This window comes from Synchiropus splendidus, chromosome 2, assembly GCF_027744825.2.
Source record: "Synchiropus splendidus isolate RoL2022-P1 chromosome 2, RoL_Sspl_1.0, whole genome shotgun sequence".
In the NCBI taxonomy this organism is placed as follows: Eukaryota; Metazoa; Chordata; class Actinopteri; order Syngnathiformes; family Callionymidae; genus Synchiropus; species Synchiropus splendidus.
In genome coordinates, this window is record NC_071335.1 from 27,498,162 (window position 1) to 27,522,418 (window position 24,257).

Genomic DNA, 24,257 nt, shown 5'->3' on the forward strand with positions numbered 1-24,257 from the left:
TGACATCTTTGCGTCTGTGACCCCCCCCAAAAAAGGCGAGTAAACTCAGCATACACTTCCCACTGGCTCACAAGGTCGGCCTTCTTTCACCTGTGTGTAACATCCCACGATTGAAGGTGAATACTAGGTTTGACAAAATAGAACATTCAGACTCTAGGGGGCGATGATTTTATTTACATTGGACAAAAAGCTACCTTTTTAAAGATTGTACCAAGTAAAACACATTTGAATTTGGACGCAGGGGTCAAGCAGTCAAAGCAGTTAATCCAGATGGCATTTAGTCAAGAAAAGGAATGGCAGCGGAATTTACATTTGAGAGAAAGGTGCACATCTGTAGCAGCAGGACTGTCATGGGGAGTGTCTGGTCGTGTATGATGGTGCCGCCTTGAAAAGAAGGAACAATATGTTACTGTTTGTTGCAAAAGTCGGCTCAGAGGGCGATCATCACCATTTCCGCACTGAAGTGCCACCTCCACTGTCATGTTCTGCTGCCCTCGCAGGCCGGTCGCTGAAATGGTGTATTTCCCAGCATGCGCTTTGGTGAGCCGAGTGGGCGGGATGAAGGGCTGGCCGTCCTTCAGCCACTTGACTGACGGGGTGGGGTTTCCTTCGACCTCACAGCTCAGTTGCTCTCCGATCTTGTAGTGCTGTTTGCGGGGGCAAAGGAAGTGCGGTCCGACTGTGAGAGAGATGGGTGGCTTTAGGTGCTGCCACATTTCAAATCTCAACTCTGCTCATACTCACAAAGAACTTCTGTCGCAAGTTTCTGTGACTCTACTGTGAGACGTTTGGATTCCAGGTCCAGCCGTGCTTCACACCAGTACTCGACACCGTCGTCCTCTTTACTGGGAGCTATTTTGACGGTGAAGATCTCCGTTACCGGCATCTTTTCGGGGTTCTGGGAGCGCACGCTTTGCAGCTCTGTGTCTCCCCTGTAGAAGGTCACGGTGAGGTTCCCCACCGGTGCCACCTCTTGGACCAAGCACTCTAGTGAGTACTGGTGCATCTCCAACAGTGGTCCGGTGTGGTTCGCCAAGCTGAGGGTCACAGAGTCTGGAGGCTCTGAGAGGAAGAGGAGCAACTCAAAGTGCGTCCTGACATCCAGAAGTCAATCTGGTGAACCTACTGTAGACCACAACAGAGAGGTTGATGTAGCAGTGCCCGCCCAGGTCAGATGTCACGTAGCACATGGGTTTGATGTCCCACTCGGTCACGTTCTCCATCATCCATATTTGGAATGGTTCCTCTGTGAGCCCCGTATTCAGTCCCAGCTGTAAAATATAAAGGCGTCTCTCACCAAGCCAGTACCGTAGTGGGGGTGGGGGTGGGGGGGTCAGAGACAGAGCAGGAACAATCCTAGGTGAACTGTAAACCAACTGTGTGCCCTCAGAGACACATAAAGCTCTGAATATCCCAATGCTAACAAAAGAAAATCTTCCTTTAAATCCTTAGTTTGAGGACGGGCGTACAGCAGAGGTCTTACCGCTGGCTTACCTGAGGGATTTCCCACGTAAGGAAAACGTTTTCCCTCTTTGATACAGAGCAGTTGACTGTGACCGGATCCCCGAATCTGACAAGAGATTGTCAAGAGTTAACAGCTCACACCACCTGTCTTACAGCGACCATGTTCTTTCAGGATTATAAATGGTACGTGAGTCCATCACAGCAGCATACAGACCGGATCTGAGCAAAGTGTGGCCCGGGGGCCAAATGTGGCCGACATGAAGTCAGACTGAAAACATGAAACGGGTCATGTGGAAGTGTTTCACCAAAGTAGTACAATTCAATTGTCACAAACAATTGAATAAACAATTTACTGCTGACTTTCCCTTTCTCATTTTTATTTTCAATACCATTTCACGAATGACTTTATTCATGACCGTCTGAAAGTGATTGCCCCCAAAATAGATTACAGAAATATCACAAAATAATCGAAATGTTTTTCACATGACTGGCATTTGTTACTGAAATAGTCTTCATGCATTTGTTGATATGCAGTGAAAACCTGAAATTATAATATGGCCCAAACAATATCATCATATAATCCATTTCTTAACTTTTCATCTTTTTTGTTAATGCATTTACTTTTTATGTTGTTTGCATTTCTTTTCTTCCTATATTTCACTTCAAAATAGTCTCTTCATCCCTTGGCTTGATGGCCCCTCACAACAGTCCTACTGTAGTATTTGATGTCCCAGAACCCAATAAGCTGCACAAAGTACATGCCATATCCACAGTCTGGATTCCAAGGGACAACTAGCCATGCTGTTTTAAAAACGCGTGACAGTCAGAGACGTTGTTGTCGTTCGGAGACGTACCTGACCACCACAGAGTCGGGGGTCACTTTTAAAGGACAGTGAGGGTCTGTCGTCTCCCCATGGCTGCTGGTGGACGAAGGGATGGGGGGCATGGTGGCCACAGGGGAGGGACTGCTGAGAGACCCCCTAGACAGGACTGTTGCGAGGGAGGTGGGGGGAGAGATCTGTGACGGAAGAGAGGGAGCGGCTGTGAAGGTGGGGACAGGCGAGGGGGACACTGAGGATGGAGAGGGAGACAGCAGGAGGGAAGTTATTCTTCAGACATTTATGAGTGTAAAAATCGATTTGCTGGTGCTGAGGTGATGGTTTTGAAACTGTTTTAAAAGTTGTGTTCTGCCCTCCCCTCTTGATAGCGCACACCCACTTCTTCAAACGTACTCCAGTCGACACGTTTTCATCCTGATGAGATAAGCCGAGTAAACACCAGGCTGGGTCCCTCCTGTCCTCGCACAATAGTGGGCAGAGGTCAATTGAATTTTGCCATCTCGTGAAATAATAGGTTTTGGGGCAGACCCTCCGTGAACCATTGTTTCGTTTGCGCAGAGAATCCACCCTGTGGGTTCCTCTGAGGAAGGAAGGACACCCTGCCCAAGAACTCACAAGAACTCGCTCCTCTTTTCTATGACTATTGTTCCACCCATTACTCAACGTTTTCATACTCTTATCAGATCATCGCACACCCTGGAGGTCACTTGTTTGTGTGTGGGAGTGAGAGAGCGTGACTCGGATCTTGAGTTTTGAGTCGGCGTGGCAAACGGTCACACACGATGCCAACGTTTACATCACGTTTGGTTTTTTTATGGCTTGAAAATAGAGTGGAATCATTTCTCCTGAAACCAGCTCCTCTGGGCAACACTGATGTATCCCAAAGCCAACTGAGGGATCCATCCAGCGCGTCCTGGCTCTGCCCCCGACCCTCTGTCTAAAGCAGAGGGGGTCAATTCCATTTCCAAAGAGGCCAAAAATGCCATTAAAGATTTTTTTATGTGTCTCATACATTTCTAAGTCTACTTTCAATTCTAATGTATTTTAAGGGACAAGAAATACTCGTAGAATAGCCAATGGAGAAGACGAACAACAAAGAAAATAATCAAAGTTATGTTTCAGCAGAAAAAATGTCAGAGACAATGTTTTATAGTTTTACTCCAGGAGGGCCACATAAGTACAGTCAAAGGGCCGCATTTGGCCCCTGAGCTGCACTTTGCCCAGGTCTGGTCTAAGGGGATGTGCCTTGAACCCCTCACCCAGCAGCCTGGCTAGTCTCTCCTGGATGTTCTTTTGGTCCCCACAAGTACACATTCAGTGGTCGGTATAGAGTCTTTTGGCTCAGCTCTGTCACCATGATACTGAGCCCAATCCTGTGATCCCTCAAGTCGTACGGTAGCAACTCATCAGCAAACTGGACTGGACGCCCCATCTTTCTTTCTAGCTGGTTACCATGGTCTAACTTAGAGGAGCTGATCCTCATCCTGGTTTACCGTCTCCAGCAAAAAGGACTTTGGATTAAAAAGGGGTTAACATGAAGATTTGAATGGGAAGAGGGATGGTGGATTGTTAACTGCTTATGACCAATGTGAAAGAAAATACATCCCCTTGGTAAAATGATGAATGAGAAAAACTAAATGGCCTTGAAAAGACGATGGTTGGAGGATGAGCCAAATGGATAGCTAAGAGCTTTCCATGGACTGATGGATGGAAGACCTGACGGGGTGATAGATGTATGGGGAAGACAGGATGATGAAAGTAGACGTAAAAATGAATGAGAAACGGAGGATGGATGATGGAGAACTGATAGAAACAAATGAGAGATGATAGGTGAAGGACAAGAGGAATAGAAAGGGAGAAGCAGAAGCACTGGATGGATGGACGAGAGGTCAGTGAAAAAGTTAGAAAAAAGTTAAAAAATAGATAAGTGGGCAGAGCGATGATGGGCTGAACAAAGGAATAGTCCTCCTCGTCGCCGAACTCACCTGAGCTGAGAAGACAGACCAGCATCACCGACGTTCTCATCCGTCTTTCATCAGACATCCTTGCTTCTCTCTGGACGCACTGCTGCTGCTGTAGTCAGGGCCTGGTCTGGTGAGCGAGAAGCTGGTGGTTCCTCTGCTCTGGTGGGCGTCGGTACATTTTGGGAGGAAGGAAGGGAGGGTCAAGATTCATTGAGAGGAGTTCTGCGTGGTCGGCCGAGGGCGAGTCTCTGTGTGCGCTAGGGAGCACGTGTTGGAAAATATGTTGGAAGTGAGGGAGAATGTAGAAAGAAGAATCTGTACTCAGGAAATAAATGAGTTTATTTCGGAATGCCGAAGGGTATAGCTCGCTGGTATTCACTCTCTCCTAACTCCAATTGTGTCTGCAGTCTGTTGACTCAGTGAGCTGGTGGAATCACCCAGAGCTCTTCTCTTTTTTTATGTTGTGGTCCTCAGAAGGTCATTGGTTTTTATGATACCACCAGTTGATACTAGGATCATTTAGCAGCTTGTCCTTGCTGTGTCTTCTCTATTTCCTTTTAATGAGGCGCTGAGGTGTGCAGAGATCTTGAATTGTAGTCGCGATGGGTCGATGAGGTTTCAAGACACAGTGTCCTGATATCCTGAGGCCACCAGATGGCACTGTCTGCTTTAAAATGTCTGGACTTGAACAACTCATTGATGAAACCTCACGTCGTTTCTTAACCAAGAGCGCCATCTACTGGCATCAATCCTGCAACAGCTTATTCATTCTACCTCATCTACCCATCACAACACAGCAGCGCAGACATGCGGACAGTAGAGGCGTGTAGGGACACACATCCACGCAAAGGATGGACTTGACTATGTGTTATTTCATAGTGGTACAGAGGTAAAATAGAGTGAATATTATTTGATATCTTTTCTTAGTCTGGTTCCATAGTGTAGTGGTTATCACGTCTGCTTTACACGCAGAAGGTCCTGGGTTCAAGCCCCAGTGGAATCATCTAGGTGTCTGCCGTTTTTTAAATCTCCTCAGAAGGTCCTTGTTTTGATGTCAACACACGGATATTTCCTTTCAATGAGGCAGGAAAATGACGTTTCACGACACGCAGTGTCCTGATCTCCAGAGGCATCAGATGGCACTGTCTGCTGTAAAGTGTTTGGACTTGAACAGCCTTCCTCCGCTGTCGCACCAAGATGATTTTCATGACACGGTGACTCGGCGACTCCAGTCTTTCTCTGCTTTCAAGAAAATCATGAGGCTATCGCGTCGTCCTTGCACACAGGATGCCCTGCTGTCGAGTCCCAGTGGAATCAATCTCAACACAATATGAGACGTTTACAAGTGTTTTCCCCCAGTGAACCTGTGCTCTGTATTCTCTTCCCTAGCAACACAACAGTGAACAGGAAATGGACTGACCGATTGATCTTTAACCATTTTCCTCGGGGTCGTTGACATCATGCTTTGTCCAGCTGCCAAGTGCCTGCAACATTGCGACTTCCGGATTTGACGACGGCGCGTAACCCCTCTTTTTCTCTTTTTCTGCGACTCCAAAAATGTGCAAAAAAGGCGTTTGCCGTCTGAGGTGACGAGTGTTGGTTTTAGCCTATTCTGTTCGACAATTACACAATAGCGGAATGAAATAAAACAAATAATTATTTATCACTTTATTGTTTTAAGTTTCACTTTACCTCCCGGAAGTGCTGCTATTTGGGGCGGGATTTTTTTTTCTGTGATCTGAAGTTCTCTGGAAGCTACTTTCGGGAGACAATCGAGTTGAAAATATCCAGAGGAGCGAGGTGAGTGCATTAAAGCATAAAATCTGATTTTGTTTTTAAGCAGCTTTTGTCTGCGGGTGCGTGTGGTTATTTCCGCTGATGAATGAAATGGTGCTGTCGGAGGTTGAGACACTCCCTGGTTGTTTATGCTGGTATTACTTTGGAGGAGCAACGGCAAAGATGTTGGGGACGTATTGTGTGAAGTTCAGGAATAATAAAGTATAATAGTCGTCGTGATCTCGAGTGACCCCAATGAAGCGCGCGCGCGCGGTCTCGCGTGTTCTCCCCACTTGCACCGTTTCGCGAATGCAGCGCAGACATGTGGACAGTAGAGGCGTGTAGGGACACACATCCACGCAAAATGACTGGATGAAAAGTGGTAAAATAGAGTGAATATTATTTAATACGTCATTCGTCTGGTTCCATAGTGTAGTGGTTATCACGTCTGCTTTACACGCAGAAGGTCCTGGGTTCAATCCCCAGTGGAATCATCTAGATCTCTGCTGTTTTTAAATCTCCTCAGAAGGTCCTTGTTTTGATGTCAACACACGGATAATTTAGGAGCTCTTTTGTTTTACTGAGATGCTGAGGGGTGCAGAGAAAACATCAAGCTCTGGAACTGTAGTGTTGGCTGGAGATGAGGTTTCAAGACGCGATGTTCCGACTTTTAGAGGCCATCAAATGACATTTTGCTGTAAAAAGTTTGGACTTGAACGGCTTATTCAAAGTGTGTGGCCACCTCTTGCTGTCACATGACCTCCTGTGACCCGCCCCCTTTGTTTCCTCTCAGTGAGCAGAAATGGAGGTCGATAAGTTGATGCTGGACACGCTGGAGGACCTGAGCGAAGAAAACCGGCACAAATTTGTGTTTTATCTAAAGAGGAAGGTTCTGGAAACCTGTGACCCGATTGCCAGGTCTATTGCGGAAAACATCGACTGCGTGAAGCTTGTGGAGAAAATGACTGAGAAATATGGAAGCGATAGATCAGTGGAGCTGATGATCGCCGTCCTGCACACGATGGGACTCTACGGCGAAGAAGAAAGACTGAAGAAGAAATATAGTGAGTTTTTTCTTTTGATGAGTTACGACTTGAGGGGGTTGGATGCTTTTGACATCACATCATACTGCATGTTTGTCTTACCTCGCAGGTGAAGTGAAGTCTCAGCCGTCCACATCAGGCGCGGCATCATCCAATGTCACTTCATCGCCTGCTCCAGGTGGAGAGAGATCCTGGCCGCCCACATCAGGCGCTCTGCCATCTGTTACAGTGACTGCTTTAGACGGGGGCACCGTCAATGCTCCAGTGATAACTGGGTGCACCGTGCAGGGACCAATGTCCTTGACCTTTAACAAGTAAACCATTGGTGAAACACGCCTGGACCTGGAAGGGCTATGCATCAGGCTAAAAAACAAAATCCAATGAGTTGAATCTGACATTAAACAGTAAAACATGCCAAATAAGATTAAAAACAGAAAGATCAGGTCCACCCTTTGACTGAAGGATGACGGTGATGGCCAGTCAAATCCGGAGACCAGGCCCTGTGTCCTCGCAGCTTTCCGGTGGGACCACGAGGATCAGCTGGTCCTCTGGCATAAGGGAATGGCTCTGCTGTTTTTTTCCTTCGTGGATTCTTGTGCAAAAAAATTGTGGAAATGGTGTGGTGAAGACGTTGAGGACAGAGTGCGTCATCCGTCACGGTCCTCCTTGACCTTAAAAAGCGGAGTGAGGGGGCGCTGGCATTGTGAGTCGTGCTGGGATGCTCTTGAGAGAACGCAGCCATTTTAAAGCAATTTTTAAATTTGTGTTTCGCTCACTGATAACATTGATAATGTATATTTTGTACTGATTAAATGATCCTGTAATTCATCATTTGAGTCTTTGAGTCCTTATCTGTTTGGGAGGCAGTTCTTTGTTCATTTGTTGTGTCGCCTATAGGAATAGACTGACTCGTGTCGATGTTTGATTCATAAATGATTGACATACATTGTGTTTTTGTTGTTTTGCAGGTCAATATCGCTTTTAAAACTGGGCAAAGCTCATGATAAATGATGTTGAGACATGATATATTGAACTCTGAGACAGTTGACTCTATAGTCAAAACAATAAATGGGCTTATTCAGTTTGATATTACCAAGTGGTTCACGGCAGGTTAATTCATTTCACTTAATTGGAGCGAGGTTTAAAACGGTCTCAAGTGCTCTGGAAAATGCAGGTCAGAGATGATCCCACTGAACATACCCAGAGAAGAGACGGTGAGCCCTTTGAAGCTGTTTTTGTATGTGACTGTCTAAAATAAATGAAATGCAGGATCGAACCAGTTTTTGTCACCTCTTTTATTCATCTGAGTCACTGACCTACAGGTCCAAACTGGTGTGTTGTGGGGACTCAAGTGATGCTGACAGATCAGTCGCCGAGAAAACTGACCTTGTCCTTCCACTGGTACTGTTTCCCGCCCGTACGCGCTCCTTAAAATCTAGTTCGGAGCCCCGTTATACAAATGCCAAGAAAACTGACCTTGACCAATATAAATGATGATGTCATATATATATATATATATATATATATATATATATATATATATATATATGTGTGTGTGTGTGTGTGTGTGTGTGTGTGTGTGTGTGTGTGTGTGTGTGTATTTTTTAATGAAATGAAACAACGAAAGCCCAGTTGGTCTTCGTCTTGTCCAGTTGGTCGTGGATCTACGGAGCCCGATCCCAAACGCTCTCTCTCTCTCTCTCTCTTTTCCTTTGGCGGTGACGTCATCCGCCCCGCCCCGTGGGCGGGTCAGCCAGTCGACCACCGGAGGTGCCACGGGTGAGACAGCTGCCGCGGCATAAATCAGTATGTTAACATGATTTATCGGTGTCAATCAATGGTTCGTTGTGTTTGTTCTCATGTAGAAGTGAGCTGCGGAGGGGCCGATTGTTTTGAACTCCCCGATAAAGGTACGTTGTGAGTTTTATACGGTTTGGGCTTCTATGTCGTGCTAGGCTGTGTATTTAATCATCTAGATGTCTGCTGTTTTTAAATCTCCTCAGAAGGTCCTTGTTTTGATGTCAAAACACGGATAATTTAGGAGCTCTTTTGTTTTACTGAGGTGCTGAGGGGTGCAGAGAAAACATCAAGCTCTGGAACTGTAGTGTCGGCAGGAGATGAGGTTTCAATGCGCGATGTTCCGACTTTTGCTGTAAAAAGTTTGGACTTGAACGGCTTATTCAACGTATTTATTGTAATGTAATGTACAGTATGTACATTAATGTATGGAGCGTGCCTCCGCGGAGAGGCGAGCAGCTGAGGATCCTTTTCTTCGGTCAGCTGTCGGCTTTTCGTTTGTTTTTGGCGCCATCAGAACGACCGCCTGCCAGATGCGGTCCGCCGGAAGTTCCGGGTCTGGAACCGGATGTTAGTAACACGCATGCGCAAGTTCGACGAATCGTGTTTACTGATTGGCGCATGCTCACACGGTTATATCGCGCAAATATATTTTTAATCATTGTTAAAATAGTCTATATTAATCATTTTAATTTTTTTAACGTTTTTAGCTGATATTACAGATTTAATATAGATGTAATTGCTTCTAATACATTGCATAGTGTAGAGGAAACATTTCTCCCTACATTTATTTCACTTAGATTTATTCGGAGCAGCAGCGAACGCTTCTGTCCCTCTTATACAGTATACTTGAGCTGAACAAGGCTTATGTCTTACTTGGTGCAGCGCTCGAGTCTGTTTATGTTGTGTGTTACTATGACTCATTTCCTTCTGATCTTTGACGTTCTCCGGAGTAGCCATGCAATACTACCACTGTTAAACATTTTCCTGAAAACCATCCCACAGCAGATTGTCTCTTTACCAGCTCGGCTAATGGTATTGTCTAAACGACCTGCTGCTTCTTGAAGAGTTGACAATGACTCTGTACTTGCAGTTTAATCATATGTACTCAAATTTGGCTTTTACTCATCTTATTACAGCAGAAACAGTCACTTAAATCAATAAGTTTTCCCAAGTATCACAACTCTCATTAGGAGCAAAAAACATTTATTTACAAAACTTCATCTACACCCACCAAACATTTTGACTGAACAGAATTCACCAGATGAAACAGACAACATGCACCTACTTACTATTGGCTTGAACACATTCCGCATTCACCTTCAAGCCTCTCTTATCCCAACATTCACGCAAAAACACTCGCATATCCTCCATGCAGTTAAACACAAACATGAAAGGATGCCTGGCACTGATGATATCGTCATTATCGCCACTGTCATTCGCCTCCAGCAGACATCTCACTGCCTCTTTCTGCTCATTGTTAGACATCGCATGGAAAGTGGGTATCTTCAGTTCTCCACTAAAGATGCCTGGATTTTCATGTATCCACTGCACAGCCAGGTGGAGATCCTGTACAGTTCTGGGCTGATCCTATGACCCAGTCAAATACCATAAATTGGAATGACACAGACACTGTTGATGAAGCCGGATTTTTGCCATTACTCAATTACCGACAGTGTCTTGCTAGAGAGAACGAATAATTATTATAGATATTGTGATGAGCAATTTAGTTTTCTGGTGCAAATGAAAGCATACCCTTCAACCTCTCCATAAGCTGCACACACCACCACTTGCGAATAGAGAGCATGTCATTCTAAAAACATCAAAATCATATTAATGAAAAGGACAGAATATCACTTTCTGATGAAACAAACATTTGCCTCGCGAAGGTCGAATGGGCGGTCGGTGCAAATGCACAGTGCATACTGGCAAAGAGAATGTAGATATTAGAGAATGATGAAAAGAAAGACATCTTACAAAAACAGCATTTACCATGATCATCATAACTCCACAGTGGTTTGTGGACGATTGTTGAGGAAAGCTCTGAAAAACAGAACATTGAATTGTAAATACACATAAATGAACACAATGAACGTGTTAAAAATCATTGATATGGCCATGCCAATCAGTGACTTACATCCAATTCACTTCCTGTTTTCTCCCTCCATGGTCCAGCATCAATAGACAAGGCGCTGTGCCTGAAACAAATAAAAATAATACGCAGTCACACTTCTACTGAAGCATTAATATGCCAATATGTTTAAAGATTCTTACCCATAGCCATGGAACATGGTATCAGTATTTAACGTTGGCCAGTAGTATCCAGAAACAAGCCTGTCTCTGGTCGCCCTCAAACCTCCATGGTTTTCAGTTCCAGGGTGGTCATGGCACTCGTGCAGAACTGACCTCTTTTCTTCCTCGGACAAAACCACTAACCGGAGGTATTGTCGGTGGGATCCCGTATAGAACAACCTGCCGTCTTGTCAAAGACATGATTAGATTCAGCTTGAGATTTGACATCCTTCATCAGTCCCTCAGTCCCTCAGTGAGTGTAGAAGCAATGAAAATTTTCATGATTTTAAACCATCCATCTATTAGACGAATTATATAGTACATAAGTATATTTAAGTGTATAAATTCAATTAATAAGCAGGATTTAACTATTTTCATTGAAGTCGTACACTGGAAACTAAGTAAATACAAATAAAACACAACAGTTAATTACAATAATGATACTGAGCATTAAAACAAGGCATTTGAAATACGAACACCGTGATTTGTATTTTGAAAAGGACAATACAAATTTCGCAAGTTAAAACCGTGCAATTATCATACCTTTCAATGCAAAACTGCATGATGAACGGCGTATGTCTTTCCTCTGGCGCTTTGACAGGCTGGAGTCAATGATTCCGTTTCAGAGAAAATCTCTTAATAATTTAAAGTAGGTGAAACTCCTCATCTTGACGGACACAAGTAGAAATCAACCTGCTGCAACAAGAACGTTTGACTGTGACAACGTGGTGACGTCATTACGCTAAAAACCTGTACGCGTACACAGTGAATACTGCGTACTTGCACATGCGCGTAAAATGTATATTTTCCAGATTTTGATGTTAAATATACACTATTTTAACAACTATTAAAAAAACCCACCACTTTACGCGATATAACCAGTAAACACGATTCGTAGACCTTGCGCGTGCGTGTTACTAACATCCGGTTTCAGACCCGGAACTTCCGGCGGACCGCATCTGGCAGGCGGACCATATCTGGCAGTGACACCGCCTGATCTGGCCCGCCGGAAATTCCAGTGCTGGAACCGGTAACTACGCATTTCTTAAACTGACAAACTGACGCATGCGTGCATGGTTATATCGCGCAAACGTGAACGATTTTTTTTTACTTATTTAAAAAAAAATCAATTTGAAACAGTCTACATTTAGAAATTGTATGGTTTTTTTTATCTGATCCTCCACCACGGCAGATATAAACCTCGTTCAGGGGCAGAATTGCTCACTCCTGCTCCTCTTAAATCTGTGTGAAACAAATGTCAGGAGAAATGTTTTCCATACAGTGATGATCATGTATCAGAAGCAGTACATTGCGCAGGTCAAATGTATTGTAGGAGCTTGAAATGTTTATTGATTCAATAATGCCGGATTTAAAAAAAAGATAAAAACATACAATTTTTAAATCTAGATAGTAAGTAAAAAAAAATGTAATAGGTAAAATCCCTTCATCGACTTTGCGTGATATTAATAAATCCAGTGATGTCATCGGCCCCGTGTCACTCCCACACATCGCTATGATGTCGCTATCTCCACAAGGGCGTAACACATGCATAACATGTCTGGAGTTTCTGAAGCGCTCAAAGAGGTATAGACAATATAGACAATGATTGACCAGAAATAAACACACCATACTGACGGGTGCACTGTGTCCACCATTTTTATTATTATGAGTATCATTATCATACCTATGAAAAAGATTGACTTGCCAGCATTGTATTCCAGGTTGACTGATACACACTGTGGATATACAGTAATAATGTAGCACAAAAATATGATAGAAAGGAGAGGTAGTCATGCTATATTCTGGGAGTCAGTGCACCATGTACTCAGACTCTGCACTCCACAGTTAATGTGTGGTTGATGGATTTTACTGGTTCCATATCACCAGTTCCACTGACATGATTGCAGCTGGAATCTGGCTTAACTCGCAGAACGTCCTGGGTTCAAGACCCAGAGGAATCACTGTTGACCTTTCAGGCCAAGGTGTCGCACCCTCTTCCCAAAACAAGGAATTGTGTGACTAGCTCACCAAGTGTGCTGCCCCACCCCTCTTTCCTTCTCCCCAGTGACGAGGAATGGCGGACGTTGAGATGCAGTCCAACCCTGAGGAGGACCAGAACCAAGTTCCGTCGTCCACATCAGGGGCTGCGCCTGGTTCTGTCCCAGGGGGAGGGACATTTCAGTCTTCCGCATCAGGCGCTGCGCCTGCAGCTCCACCTGTTACACTGTGTGCTAAAGACAACGGCCAAATCAGAGCTCTGATGATTTCTGGCAATGTCACTGGGGGAAATATGATAGTTTACCCCCAATAAACGGTTTACAAATGTACATCGACATCCACTTACACTACATCAATTTTACATGTTAACATTTTTTATTGGATTCTAATTGGATTTTGGATTTTGATGTGAAAAAAATGTCCGGTGGCCTAAAGGTTTTAATTAAAAACTTTTGAGCCTTAATCCATTTTGGCTTCTGTATTGTGTTCTGTACAGAAATATATTCGCTCATGTTGCTGTTTCATTCATGAAGAAATGATTCTATTTTTGCTTGACTGTATTTAATTTCCGGTCAATATAGCAAAAACACAGCTTAGACATTACATTTTGCTTTTTAAAGCAACCAATAGTACGAATCGAAAAGTGAAAATATTGTGGTTATTAGATTTAATACAGCGCGTTGTCGTGACGTTTTCAAGATGACGTCACTGTCATTTGAAGTTCGACAAACTGAACACCACCGCTGGTCGAGTTAAGGCCTCGGATTTCAGAAAGCTGCTGGTTGAGGCGGAACAACAGTGGACAAGAACACTTGCTTTCTTTCAAGGACGCACACCTGACATGGAACCAGCACCGAGAGAACCGACCAACTGAACCCCACAGTCTGCATCAGTAATTGACGTCCCTCAGACACGTCCTGCATGAGTTATGGCTCCTGCCCAGCAGGTGGCGCCATATACCTACTAGACTTTCTCACACCCGCTAAGAATTTAACGGACGTCAGTATACACGAGAATATCCAAGTTCAGGAAATTGAATTGACTTTGTTCGGAGCAACTGTAAAAGTGACGTGGGGAAAGTCGGATGACGGTTTTATTTCGTAAACAGCGGAAGTTTTCAAGTCGACAAACGCGACCGCCCAATCCGCTCGACGGCTCCTCGTCACCCACCCGGAAGTGTGATTTTGGATCAGGAAGCTCAGAAGCGGGGAGCAGAGAGAGCGTCTACCTCTCGGTTCACCCATGGTTATAACCTCATTTCGTGGTATACTAGGTACACGTGCGCCTTTGTTTTGAGGGTAGCACTGAGATATCGAAGCTGCTATTCCACGGAGCCTGTCAGCTGTTGGTCCGTCTGTTAGCGGCGTAGCGCGCTAACGTTAGCCAGCCCACCGACCATGGCTGGAACACACCGAGGCTGTGTCGTGGCTGCTTTCCTGCTCGTCGTCCTACAAGCTGGCTGTCAAGCGAGGAAACACAATCTTACCCTGGAGGTGAGAGGACCGTGTTGCACTTCCCCACTATTAGAATAAGGAGCAGTTAGCGCTGGTAGTTCCGCGTCGTGAAAGCTAGCTCAGATTAGCCTCCATGTCACTCGAGTGGACTGGAACCTGTTGAGTCAGCTGACCAAGTGGATAGAATCAATATGTCAATCTATAGCTCTGTGTCTAAAGTTACAAGTGAATAAGGAATGGGTTCTTTCATGTGACCACGCTGGCTCCATATTACAAGACAATCTGCCTCCCATATGCTGCGTATTAGTTACCAAACAAACGTTTCATTTTCTGTCTTCCACAATAAGCATGGCACTAGATCTCATGGAACTCGGTCAACTGGAAGGGCATTTCCTGGTCGCTCACAGAAGAAGCGGGGACCTGAACAAACCACAGTGTTTTCAATGAAATGCTCGACTTTGATGTCACTAGTTGGAGAGGCTACAGTTTAACTGATAGCAAGGAAGGGATGGGTATGTGTATATCATGACATCAGCAGGCAGCGGCCATAGTCATGAATGAAACGTTTATAGATGTAGATTGAAGTGTTATTCCTCCTCATCTCTCAAGCAACTATGGTGATGGTGATGGCTCGAGGTCGTCATCACTGTGGTTGACAGTGGGACCGTGAGCGCCACTGCTGCATCCACTGCTATTCATGCTGTATCTTCTCCTGTGTCTGCCTCTTTTTTTTCCCCCTTTTTTTTCCCATCACAGTGTTTTGACCACCAATGGGCTCCAGAATGTGCTTCTTGCGGAGCTCGACTCTCAAATTTGTCTGTCAAAGGGTTAATGACAATAGTGTGAAGGGAAGTGTCATTCAAGAACATAAGTGCTGCAACTCGCCACCAACTGACTTGACAATTGGTGTTGATGAACGCAGACTGGTGTGATTAGTAAATGGGAAAATGTATGTAAATTGCTCTTAAATTACAACCATATTCATGGTCGACTTAGTCTCGACGATCTTAATGACTAGTCAGCTTGTCAGCATATCCAGTGTTTGGTGGGACAAACAGGTAGCTCATGTTATTTTAGTGCGGTCAACAGTGAACACTTGTACGGTGTCCAGTGCTGTTTAGAAACGTAACATTTTAGTTGCTCACTTTGTTGTGGAGATGGTCCCGGAGCCTCAGCCGTCTAATTGATTTGTCGATTATGTCGACAAAACATTGCAGCTCTTAAGAACTTGAGTGAAATTAGTGATTTGAATGAAGTTGCTTTTTGGCCAAAAGATTTCTAATATTGGACAGTATAACTAGGGACTGTAGCTTTCATATGATGTGAACCTTTTTATCACCTCACTCTTGTGTGGAGCCTAACCTAATTTGCATAAGTCAATGAATATTAATATCAATGATGTCACGTAGAAGTCGTGTTCTCAACAACGCAAATAAGGAAGCACAGAAACATGCCCCTAATCCATGTATTATCGTGGCAAATTGTGTCTCAGATCCTCTTGTGATGGGCAAGAATTGCGGAAAGTACAAACTTCTTTAATTATTTTGAAGTCTTAAACCCCCCCACCACCCTTACAAACCAACTGTAAATGAGCTGCCATGTCGTTATCAGATATCAAGTTTGGTATGTCAGTGTACTATTTGCAAATGAGGATATACAATTGCACTTTGTAAGTTTTCTCCAAAAATATTTGTTCGAGGTGTTTTATTTTCAGCTGTTTTTGTCCCAAACATGTCTTGAATTCTTGACATTTCTATTCATTCCTATCAACATTATCAGACTGTGGCAATGTGACATTCAAACCTACCTTGTCAATTGTGCTTATTTACAGAATGAAACCCGGTTTGTTGTCCACCTCACCACTTTTGGATTTTATGGTAACGGTACTCTGGACGTCAACCTGGTTTCCCTCCGCATCCCAGAAAGCCTGGTGAACTACAGTGTATACCCAGTAAGAAGTTGTCTGTCTGTGTCCGTGATTCCATTTTTGTTATTGTTTATTTGACTAGGAAGTTTGTGGGAGTTTTGGCATTGATGAAGTCATGAATTTCTTTAGGTTGTTGATTGTTTTGGATTGAGATTCATCAAAGTTAAATTTGGGATTATGCAGTTGGTTCTTTGAATTCACTTAATCTATGTGTTTTAAGTACAGGGTGTCAAGGATGAGTCCTTTATCCATTCAAAAATGCAGTTTCACAGAAAAGCAGTCTTATGTACTCTCTCAAAATGGAGCCTATGTCCACACTGACATCAGCTTGGCTTTATGCAATTTAAGGGTTCAAATCCTAACCATCAATGTGAAATATAACTTCGTCCAACAGACAGCAACATGGGATTCCAAACAACGACTCTAGATATAGCCATAGCAAGATTTGACTGAATTAGACTCAATGAATATGTGTGAAAGAAAAAAAAAAAGGTTTCAAAAAGGGTGAAGAGTCGATCCCTATGGAACCTCATTTCTGATGTTGGCTTCAAATGTCTGGCTTTTCAGATGGGTTTTGTGCATTTGTTATTGTATGATATTGTCATATTTTCGCCATGTGTTGTGCTGTTTTCTGTGCAGTGTTTTTAGCAGCCAGCAAAAAAAAACTGGTACTCATGTGAAGCGTGTGCTAAGTCTTGCTTTGTGTTTCAGATGGGGTTCAGTCTGTCCAGGTCCCGTGTGAGTGGAGTCCTGTCATACACGGTGAGAACAATATTGCTAATTTGGTTACGTGCTACGCAGTGTGTCTGTGGAGTGTTTTGTTGCTTAACTGCGATGTTTGTTTTGTTCTCAGGCCGAGGAGAGCGAGTCGTGCCCACTCACTCTCACCAGCTCACCAAACGATGAACCTGTCATCCTCTTTCGTATCGATACGGCCAGTAGGAGGTGTGTGAATCTTACTGACACTAGGATTGGGTCTTTGTAGAAATCTTTGATCACTGTGATGTGTTTGTGTTTCGTCAGTGTCAAGGTGACTGCCCTTGGGAAACAAGACAACCTGTTGACGGCCAGGGTGAAGCCAGAGACCCCGAAGACTAAAGGTTTGTGCCAATTATCTGTCTCCGTTAAATCCAAACTACAAATCCAAAAGTGCAGCATGTTGTCAATCATGAGTCGTGAGAAATTCACAGTGAGTTGTAATTACATTTTATATGATGTTGTTGATGGTTTCATCCCTCCTTTTTGTTTTCTGGCCTCATCCCCAACTAATATCTGATACCTGGAATCAGTATGACAATATTATTTGAGTGTGTCGATATTTTCTTACACCCATAATTGTTACACATTTCAAACTCCCAAGCATGAGTGATGCTCAACATCTAACGTGAACGTATCGCAACAGAGTGTCTTCATGAGTGGGATTCCGGTAGTGATTTAGTGGGGAAAAGTTTGGTTCACAGTTCCAATGTGTTGTCCAAAATGTTTTCTTGGTTTTTGTTGCTGAAAAGCACCAGAACGTTGTTGATTTGTTTGCAATTCTTGACTCGCTGAAACCAGGACCCGAGTTGAGGAGGGGTGCGTGCAGCGCTCCCCCGAAAAAAAAAAAAAACTTTGGAAATGATCCCCCATTTTAAAACTGCCTTCCCCTCTCTCCCATCCTCCACCTTTCGCTGGAAATACAATGAAGCAATCTTTATGTCAACAAAAGGAGTTGGACACAACAACACATTGATTTCTTCCATCTTCTATTCCCCCACACAGCAGGGGGCTGGTACTCACAACACATTATTTTAACTTAAATTTGTCTATTTCTAGGAATATGTATTGTCCCTTTGCAATATATTGCGATTTGCATCTGACCTAAGACTTTTAAATGTAATGCATAGAACTGATGAGAACTTCTCAAGAATGTGAAAATGAAGGAAAAAACGGGGCACTTTTATCATGCAAGGATAAATAGAGAAAAAGGCCTCCCCCAGCAGGCTAGCTGTGTGTGTCCCTTCAGGTCAGCCCCCTTCATTTTTTTAACATGGTGGAAAAAAAACTGACCATCAACTTGACTACTGCCTGAAAGTGAGAGTGGCCAGGAGAGTGGAGGATGTTGGTCAGCGTGTGTGGGAACATAAGCCAGCTGTCGAGGTAGATGTGTGCCATGGGACTGCCAGTGACGCCTACACTTGCTGAAGCAGAACTCTGTGGGAATTTCATCCTGGACCCTTTGACTTCAAAGTGACTCATTGAATTGGTTGAAGAAAGCTTTGTAGTTATGCCCATTTCACAGCTGTTGTAGGATTAGTTCTTTTCAAGCGACTGGTTTTTTACTACTACTGTGTTTTGTCTTTTTGCAGTTGTTGAAATGAACGTATTTCTTCTTTTTAGGACAAAAACAAAAAAGAGCTGTTACCAACCCACTAAACAGCAGAGATGGAAAAGCGGCTACTAAGAACAGTGTGGGCCCCTTGCCACCCAAGACTGGAAATGAAACAGAAAAAGGTTCTGATTCTCATGTCAAGACAGACGATGTCAAAGAAATCCAGGTATTGCTTGTTTGAATTTGCTGTTCCGATCTGGAATTCGACCTCTAATCTGTGCTTGTATCGCAGCTGGAGACCACCAGTCACCTGACCCTGGCTCTGGATAAAGAGGGCAACTCCTACAACTTCAGCGCAAGTGTTCATTTCAACTGTCCGGACGGGCTTCACTGGCATGTCTAATGGTCTGTCGCTTTGGTCCACAGTTCCATTTGCTGGTGGGACATCTGGCAGAGGGACTTTATAATTTCAACTTCCACTACTGTCAGAACATGAAGCCTGGAATCGACTTGCCATACTCTTTCTCTGTCAGTAAACAACTTTTTTTCCACATTTCTTTTGGGGACATGGAGAGTTGAAGGGAACTGGTTGTGGTTTCTGCACAGGGGTTGTAGAGTGGTGGACAGAGACACACAAGTTAGTTGGAGTGTAAACAAATTCAACTCTTGCAGATTGTGATCCACCACCCAGTGTGTCACCTTCGGATGCAACATAGCCACACATCTTGAAAGGGCAGTCCTTCTGCCATGTTTTAACGCTGACACATCAATAATCTTGTTCTTCCAGTTCTCTCATGTTGATTTGTGCCTTAGGAATGGTTTGCTTTATATCAGGTTTAATAACAGCCTCGTGACACTCACACGAACAACAGTGGAACTAGTCAGTGCCAACTGCTTGTGAAGGACAGCTCAGGCTCATGGATCTGATAGAGGAGGCCGTGAAGAGTGGAGTTGTGACTAGGCAGGATGCACAGGATGAGCTGAGGAGAAGGAAACTGGCTGGTTGAAGAAGGAGAACTTGTGTGTGTAAGAACGACTGGGAAAGTTGAGTGTGTTAATGAAGTTCTCGTGGCCTTGTGTCGCTCAGATCGCATTGACAGAGAAGAATCCACAAGGTTACTTGTCTGCAGCCGAAGTTCCTCTCTCCCGTCTCTACATTTGCATGGCAGGAGTGTTCTTCACCGCCGCCATGATCTGGGTCTACACACTGATGAAGCACAGGTAACTCATTTTAACCACACTGCTGAGTCATGTCGAGGGTAAAAAAAAAAAACAGTCAAGTTTTCTCCTGCGCTGTTGTTCTCAGGTACAGTGTGTTCAAGATCCACTGGCTGATGGCAGCACTGGCCTTCACCAAGGCCACGTCTCTGGTCTTCCACAGCGTGAGTACCACCTCTCCTGTGTCCCTTAAAACTCCACCCATTTAGGTGCGTCTAAGGTGCCTCTGTTGTCTTTGTGTCCTTCGTATCTTCCAGATCAACTATCACTTCATCAACAGAGAGGGACATCCCATCGAAGGCTGGGCTGTCATGTATTACATCACTCACTTGTAGGTGCACCTCCCCTCTTTTAAGGGGCATGAGGCAGTCCTTCATGACCTGTTTCTGTTCTCCACCCAGGCTGAAGGGGGCGCTGCTGTTCATCACCATTGCTCTGATCGGAACCGGCTGGGCCTTTGTCAAGTACATCCTCTCCGACAAGGAGAAGAAGATCTTCATGATCGTCATACCCCTGCAGGTGTGTGCGAGAAGCCTTGGCCGGTGAGTCCAGTTGAAGCACGGCATCTTGACCCGCCCCTCTCACCGCCGCAGGTCCTGGCTAATGTGGCCTTCATCATCATCGAGTCCACTGAGGAAGGGTCCAGTGAATACGCACTGTGGAAGGAGGTTCTGTTCTTGGTTGACCTCATCTGCTGCGGAGCCATTCTCTTCCCCGTCGTCTGGTCAGTGTGATTCACAGCACATTTAAACTCAGAAGACGGTCATGTTTGTGTCATGTGACTCAGCCCGGTTCTCCCGCTCAGATATTGGTTTAACAAAACTGTCCATTCCAGGTCAATCCGTCATCTGCAAGAGGCCTCCAGCACCGATGGGAAAGGTGAGGATTTCAGTCAGCAGAGGCAGAGATGAGCCTATGATCTGAGCTGTGAGTGTGAACATGTGGTTTCCTCTTCAGCTGCCATGAACCTGGAGAAGCTCAAGCTCTTCCGACATTATTACGTCATGGTAAGACGTCTGTTCTGGATCGTCTTTCTCCTGAAGCGACACACTTGGTCATTGGTCTCTTCTTTCCTCAGATTGTGTGCTACATCTACTTCACAAGGATCATAGCCATTCTGCTGAAGGTCACCATGCCTTTCCAGTGGCAGTGGTGCTACGAGGTGAGACCTCTGAGCAGCTGTGTGGAGGCTTTGATTTGTCCTGTTCGTGTGCATGTGTGTTCACTTGCACTCTTATGTTTCTCTCACTCTCTTGCTTCTCTCTCAGCTCCTGGTGGAAGTTTCCACTTTGATCTTCTTCGTGCTGACGGGCTACAAGTTCCGGCCGGCGTCCAACAACCCGTACCTCCAGCTGCCCCAGGACGAGGACGATGTGGAGATGGATGAAGTGTAAGAAACTCAACCACTGTGTGTGCTTTTTGTTGTTGCCAGGTGTGAGTGGTTTGTACAGAGGTGGTGTCAGCTCGGCCACTCTGACAGCACCCATTTATCTTCACCCTGCAGTCCCGCCTTACACCATTGTTTTCCATTGAAAGTTTCTGTGAATGTCGATATTTATTATATATATTTAACCCTTGATTTCTACACTTTACACGGCGACACGTTATTGATCAATAGACGAGGGTGTGCAGAAATGGCGTCATGCCCTTCTGCCTGTGGTATTCAGAGCCGTCGACAGCTGGTGAGAAAAAGACGAGCTCGGTGGTCCTGCTGAGACTGTGAGCATCATTAGCAAACGGGTCATCGGACCGCTACCAAATGTCTCGCCTTCTTTGACGAGAAGAAGGAACTTTAAAATGAAGTACTGGATGGCCCAGTGGAGAAGAAGATGTTGCTCGTGCACATGCCTGTTCCACTTCCTGGTCTGACTAGGCGCGTGAGACGTCTTCTTCTGCAGTTTCATTGACTCATTGAAAAGTTTCTGAGCTGCCTGGGTCACATGACGTCAGCCCTCCCCAACATCGTCATCGTGTCTCCGTCTGTGTGCAGTGTGACTGAGTCAGGAGCGTTGGAAGGAATCACCAAAGTCAAGAAGACCGCCAACGGACGCGAGCGCCCCAAAGAGTCGACCTCATGAGGAGGCCGCTGCTACAGGAAAGGACTTGTTATACAACCGCGGGCCGACAGGGGGAGCACATGGACCAAGGCTTTCCAGCTGATCACAGCTCTTCTTCTGACACCGGTCGAAGTGGACACTCCCACTGGTCTGGCTATGCAACTCCAACAGTTTTGTTTGTTTGTTTGTGTCCGAACTGAGCAGCCAGAGGGGAGACGACGTGTGTGCTGCTGCTTCTTCTTCTCCGCTCGCTTCTCCAAAGATCATGACTAGCTCCTTCACTCTTCCTGTTTGGCTGTTTGACCGCTGCGCGTGACTCCGCTGGTGTGTTTGGTACGCAGCGGCACACGGTCCACCTCCACACACGCCGTTTCTCAGGTAAAACCTCCCGTCTTCACTGAGAATTGGATTTTAGGATCAACAGACACTTGTTCCTTCCTCCCCCCAGATTTGTACATGAAAGCGAGTGAGTGTTAATGTGCATTATATTTACTAATTAAATATTGAGGTTTGCTTTTATTTCAGTGTAATGTTGGAGAGGAGAAGCTTCTCCAACCGCTGCTGTAATTTAGTGCTTTAGTGGTGGAGGGTCACATCCGGGGGACGGAGCGCTGTGTTTCGTTCCCCCCCCCCTTTTTTGCATTTTAAGGAGATTCAAGAGGTTGCAGGTTTGGAGCGGGACACTCCTTTTTTGGGTCCTTCTGCTGCAGTGAGCGAGGGGGCGGCCGTCAAGTGTTTCCTGTGACCTTGGTTTGAACGCTCTGTGTGACGCCAGTGAACATTTGAAATCGATGGCCGGTGATGAGGGGGTTAAAACCCAGCAAGTGCATAACTTAAAAGGGCTGATTTGAAAAAGTGACTTGACACACGTTCACAAACCTTCAGTCAGTGATTCGTCACCAGCTGCAACTTAAAAGTGTAATTAGTTCCACTTTTTACATTTTAGAACATTTATTGCAATACATTTGCTACTCTGAAGTAAATAAACACTTTCATTTTCCCTCAATTCATTACAGAAAAAAGACATTGTACTTTCAAATTAACAATTATTTATTAGTGTGTGTGTATAGAAATATTTTTCACGCTTTGCAATTTCCAAATTACAGGTCAAGCAATGTGTTTTTTTTCTTCTCGAGAATGTCACTCGGCACTTATTTATTTCATTACCTTTTGTATTTTTACTTGATTTACTTCAAAATGTTCAAAAGAAATGAGTGTATTTACATCTTTTTTTTTTTTAGGAATTCCTGTTTTTGTCATTACTTCTTATATAAATAAATAAGTTAAGTACTTTTAGAACATTCCGTAAACGCCATCTTGAAGCAGTTTTCCTTTTAACGGTTTCTTCGGCAGTGAGCGTCACCAGCCAGCGTTTTCAAATGTTCGCCGTCACACGTGTCACCCGCTGGTGCGTCGCCGTTTGTACATAACTTACATGAACCCGCGATGGTGTGAGCGGTGGCGTGGAGTCGCCCGACATGTTTACAGACTGCAGGTCTTGGGTCTGTGACTCGCCACAGGATCTCTGGGCTGACAAATAAAGCTGGTTTTCTTGAAAGGTCCAAACGTTCTCCTTCTGGTTTCTGCTATTGACCGAGTTCTTCTTCTTCCTGCTGAGCTCAGTGGCCGAGTCGCTCAAGTCCAGGTGAACGAGTTTGCCGCCACTTAGTGCTAGTCCACTTCCATCTCAATGGCTCACTTGCATGGGGTCCAGTTCAGAGCCTTTGGTTTGCCAAGTCACTCACCAGGTCAGATTTCAGCTCATGATTTCCTTTTCCCAAGTCGGAGTCCTTTGAACCAAGTCTGAGGACGGGCTTGAGGATGGACTCTGAGTTCACCATGTCTATTTTATATTAAAAATAATAGTATTATTATTGTCGTTGTTATAAATCTGTTTTGTTTATTGCTTTATCCTGACTCGCCTATTAACCAAGTCTATTTCTGGCATCTGCATTTTTCTAGTTTTCTTCTGTCTAGTCTTTTGGTCACTCTGGTTTACCGAGTTCACACCATGACTTGAGTTGATCTTCTGACTCCTCAGTTACCAACATAAGTTAGCACTTCCTGGTTAAGTTTACAGAGTCACTGTTTGGTGTCAAACCACTCTAGTCACCGAG

At 44.7% G+C, this 24,257-nt stretch overlaps 2 protein-coding genes and 2 non-coding genes across 6 annotated transcripts; 3 read left to right on the top strand and 1 right to left on the bottom strand.

The window, feature by feature from the left end:
• Positions 1 to 165: 165 nt before the first annotated feature.
• LOC128754118 (intercellular adhesion molecule 4-like) lies at positions 166 to 5,733 on the bottom strand. Of its 3 annotated transcripts, XM_053856494.1 has the most exons (8): positions 5,688 to 5,733; positions 4,289 to 4,426; positions 2,319 to 2,535; positions 1,495 to 1,570; positions 1,127 to 1,271; positions 745 to 1,062; positions 449 to 679; positions 166 to 384 (listed from the first exon to the last, which is right to left on the bottom strand). In XM_053856494.1, the coding sequence occupies exons 2-8, from the start codon at positions 4,344 to 4,346 to the stop codon at positions 278 to 280; spliced, it is 1,152 nt and encodes a 383-aa protein (XP_053712469.1). In that variant the 5' UTR covers positions 4,347 to 4,426; positions 5,688 to 5,733; the 3' UTR covers positions 166 to 277. The 3 variants fall into 3 exon arrangements, with proteins under 3 accessions (XP_053712469.1, XP_053712468.1, XP_053712470.1); XM_053856493.1 differs by lacking the exon at positions 5,688 to 5,733 and having other exon boundaries at positions 4,289 to 4,507; XM_053856495.1 differs by lacking the exon at positions 5,688 to 5,733 and having other exon boundaries at positions 2,319 to 2,482; positions 4,289 to 4,505.
• On the top strand, positions 5,198 to 5,270 carry trnav-uac (transfer RNA valine (anticodon UAC)). Its single transcript has one exon. It is a non-coding gene; the product is annotated as a tRNA-Val (tRNA).
• Positions 5,734 to 6,464: 731 nt separating the features above from the next.
• On the top strand, positions 6,465 to 6,537 carry trnav-uac (transfer RNA valine (anticodon UAC)). Its single transcript has one exon. It is a non-coding gene; the product is annotated as a tRNA-Val (tRNA).
• A 7,704-nt stretch (positions 6,538 to 14,241) lies between these two features.
• On the top strand, positions 14,242 to 23,671 carry LOC128753303 (protein GPR108-like). The gene is made up of 18 exons (XM_053854881.1): positions 14,242 to 14,666; positions 16,459 to 16,578; positions 17,266 to 17,316; positions 17,408 to 17,499; positions 17,578 to 17,654; positions 18,934 to 19,091; positions 19,158 to 19,220; positions 19,292 to 19,393; positions 19,953 to 20,086; positions 20,172 to 20,247; positions 20,341 to 20,414; positions 20,485 to 20,602; positions 20,677 to 20,807; positions 20,919 to 20,962; positions 21,041 to 21,090; positions 21,162 to 21,245; positions 21,352 to 21,473; positions 22,074 to 23,671. The coding sequence occupies exons 1-18, from the start codon at positions 14,571 to 14,573 to the stop codon at positions 22,159 to 22,161; spliced, it is 1,680 nt and encodes a 559-aa protein (XP_053710856.1). The 5' UTR covers positions 14,242 to 14,570; the 3' UTR covers positions 22,162 to 23,671.
• Positions 23,672 to 24,257: the final 586 nt, after the last annotated feature.

What these genes read in the sequence shown, in the direction of transcription:
- LOC128754118 (XM_053856494.1), bottom strand. Translation starts at nt 4,346, where the DNA reads ATGTCTGATGAAAGACGGATGAGAACGTCGGTGATGCTGGTCTGTCTT. An exon ending in ACTTGCGACAGAAGTTCTTT is followed by an intron (nt 680 to 744) that starts GTGAGTATGAGC and finishes TCTCTCTCACAG; the next exon opens with TCGGACCGCACTTCCTTTGC. An exon ending in GGCACTTCAGTGCGGAAATG is followed by an intron (nt 385 to 448) that starts GTGATGATCGCC and finishes CTTCTTTTCAAG; the next exon opens with GCGGCACCATCATACACGAC.
- LOC128753303 (XM_053854881.1), top strand. Translation starts at nt 14,571, where the DNA reads ATGGCTGGAACACACCGAGGCTGTGTCGTGGCTGCTTTCCTGCTCGTC. An exon ending in AACACAATCTTACCCTGGAG is followed by an intron (nt 14,667 to 16,458) that starts GTGAGAGGACCG and finishes GCTTATTTACAG; the next exon opens with AATGAAACCCGGTTTGTTGT. An exon ending in GATGTGGAGATGGATGAAGT is followed by an intron (nt 21,474 to 22,073) that starts GTAAGAAACTCA and finishes GTCTGTGTGCAG; the next exon opens with TGTGACTGAGTCAGGAGCGT.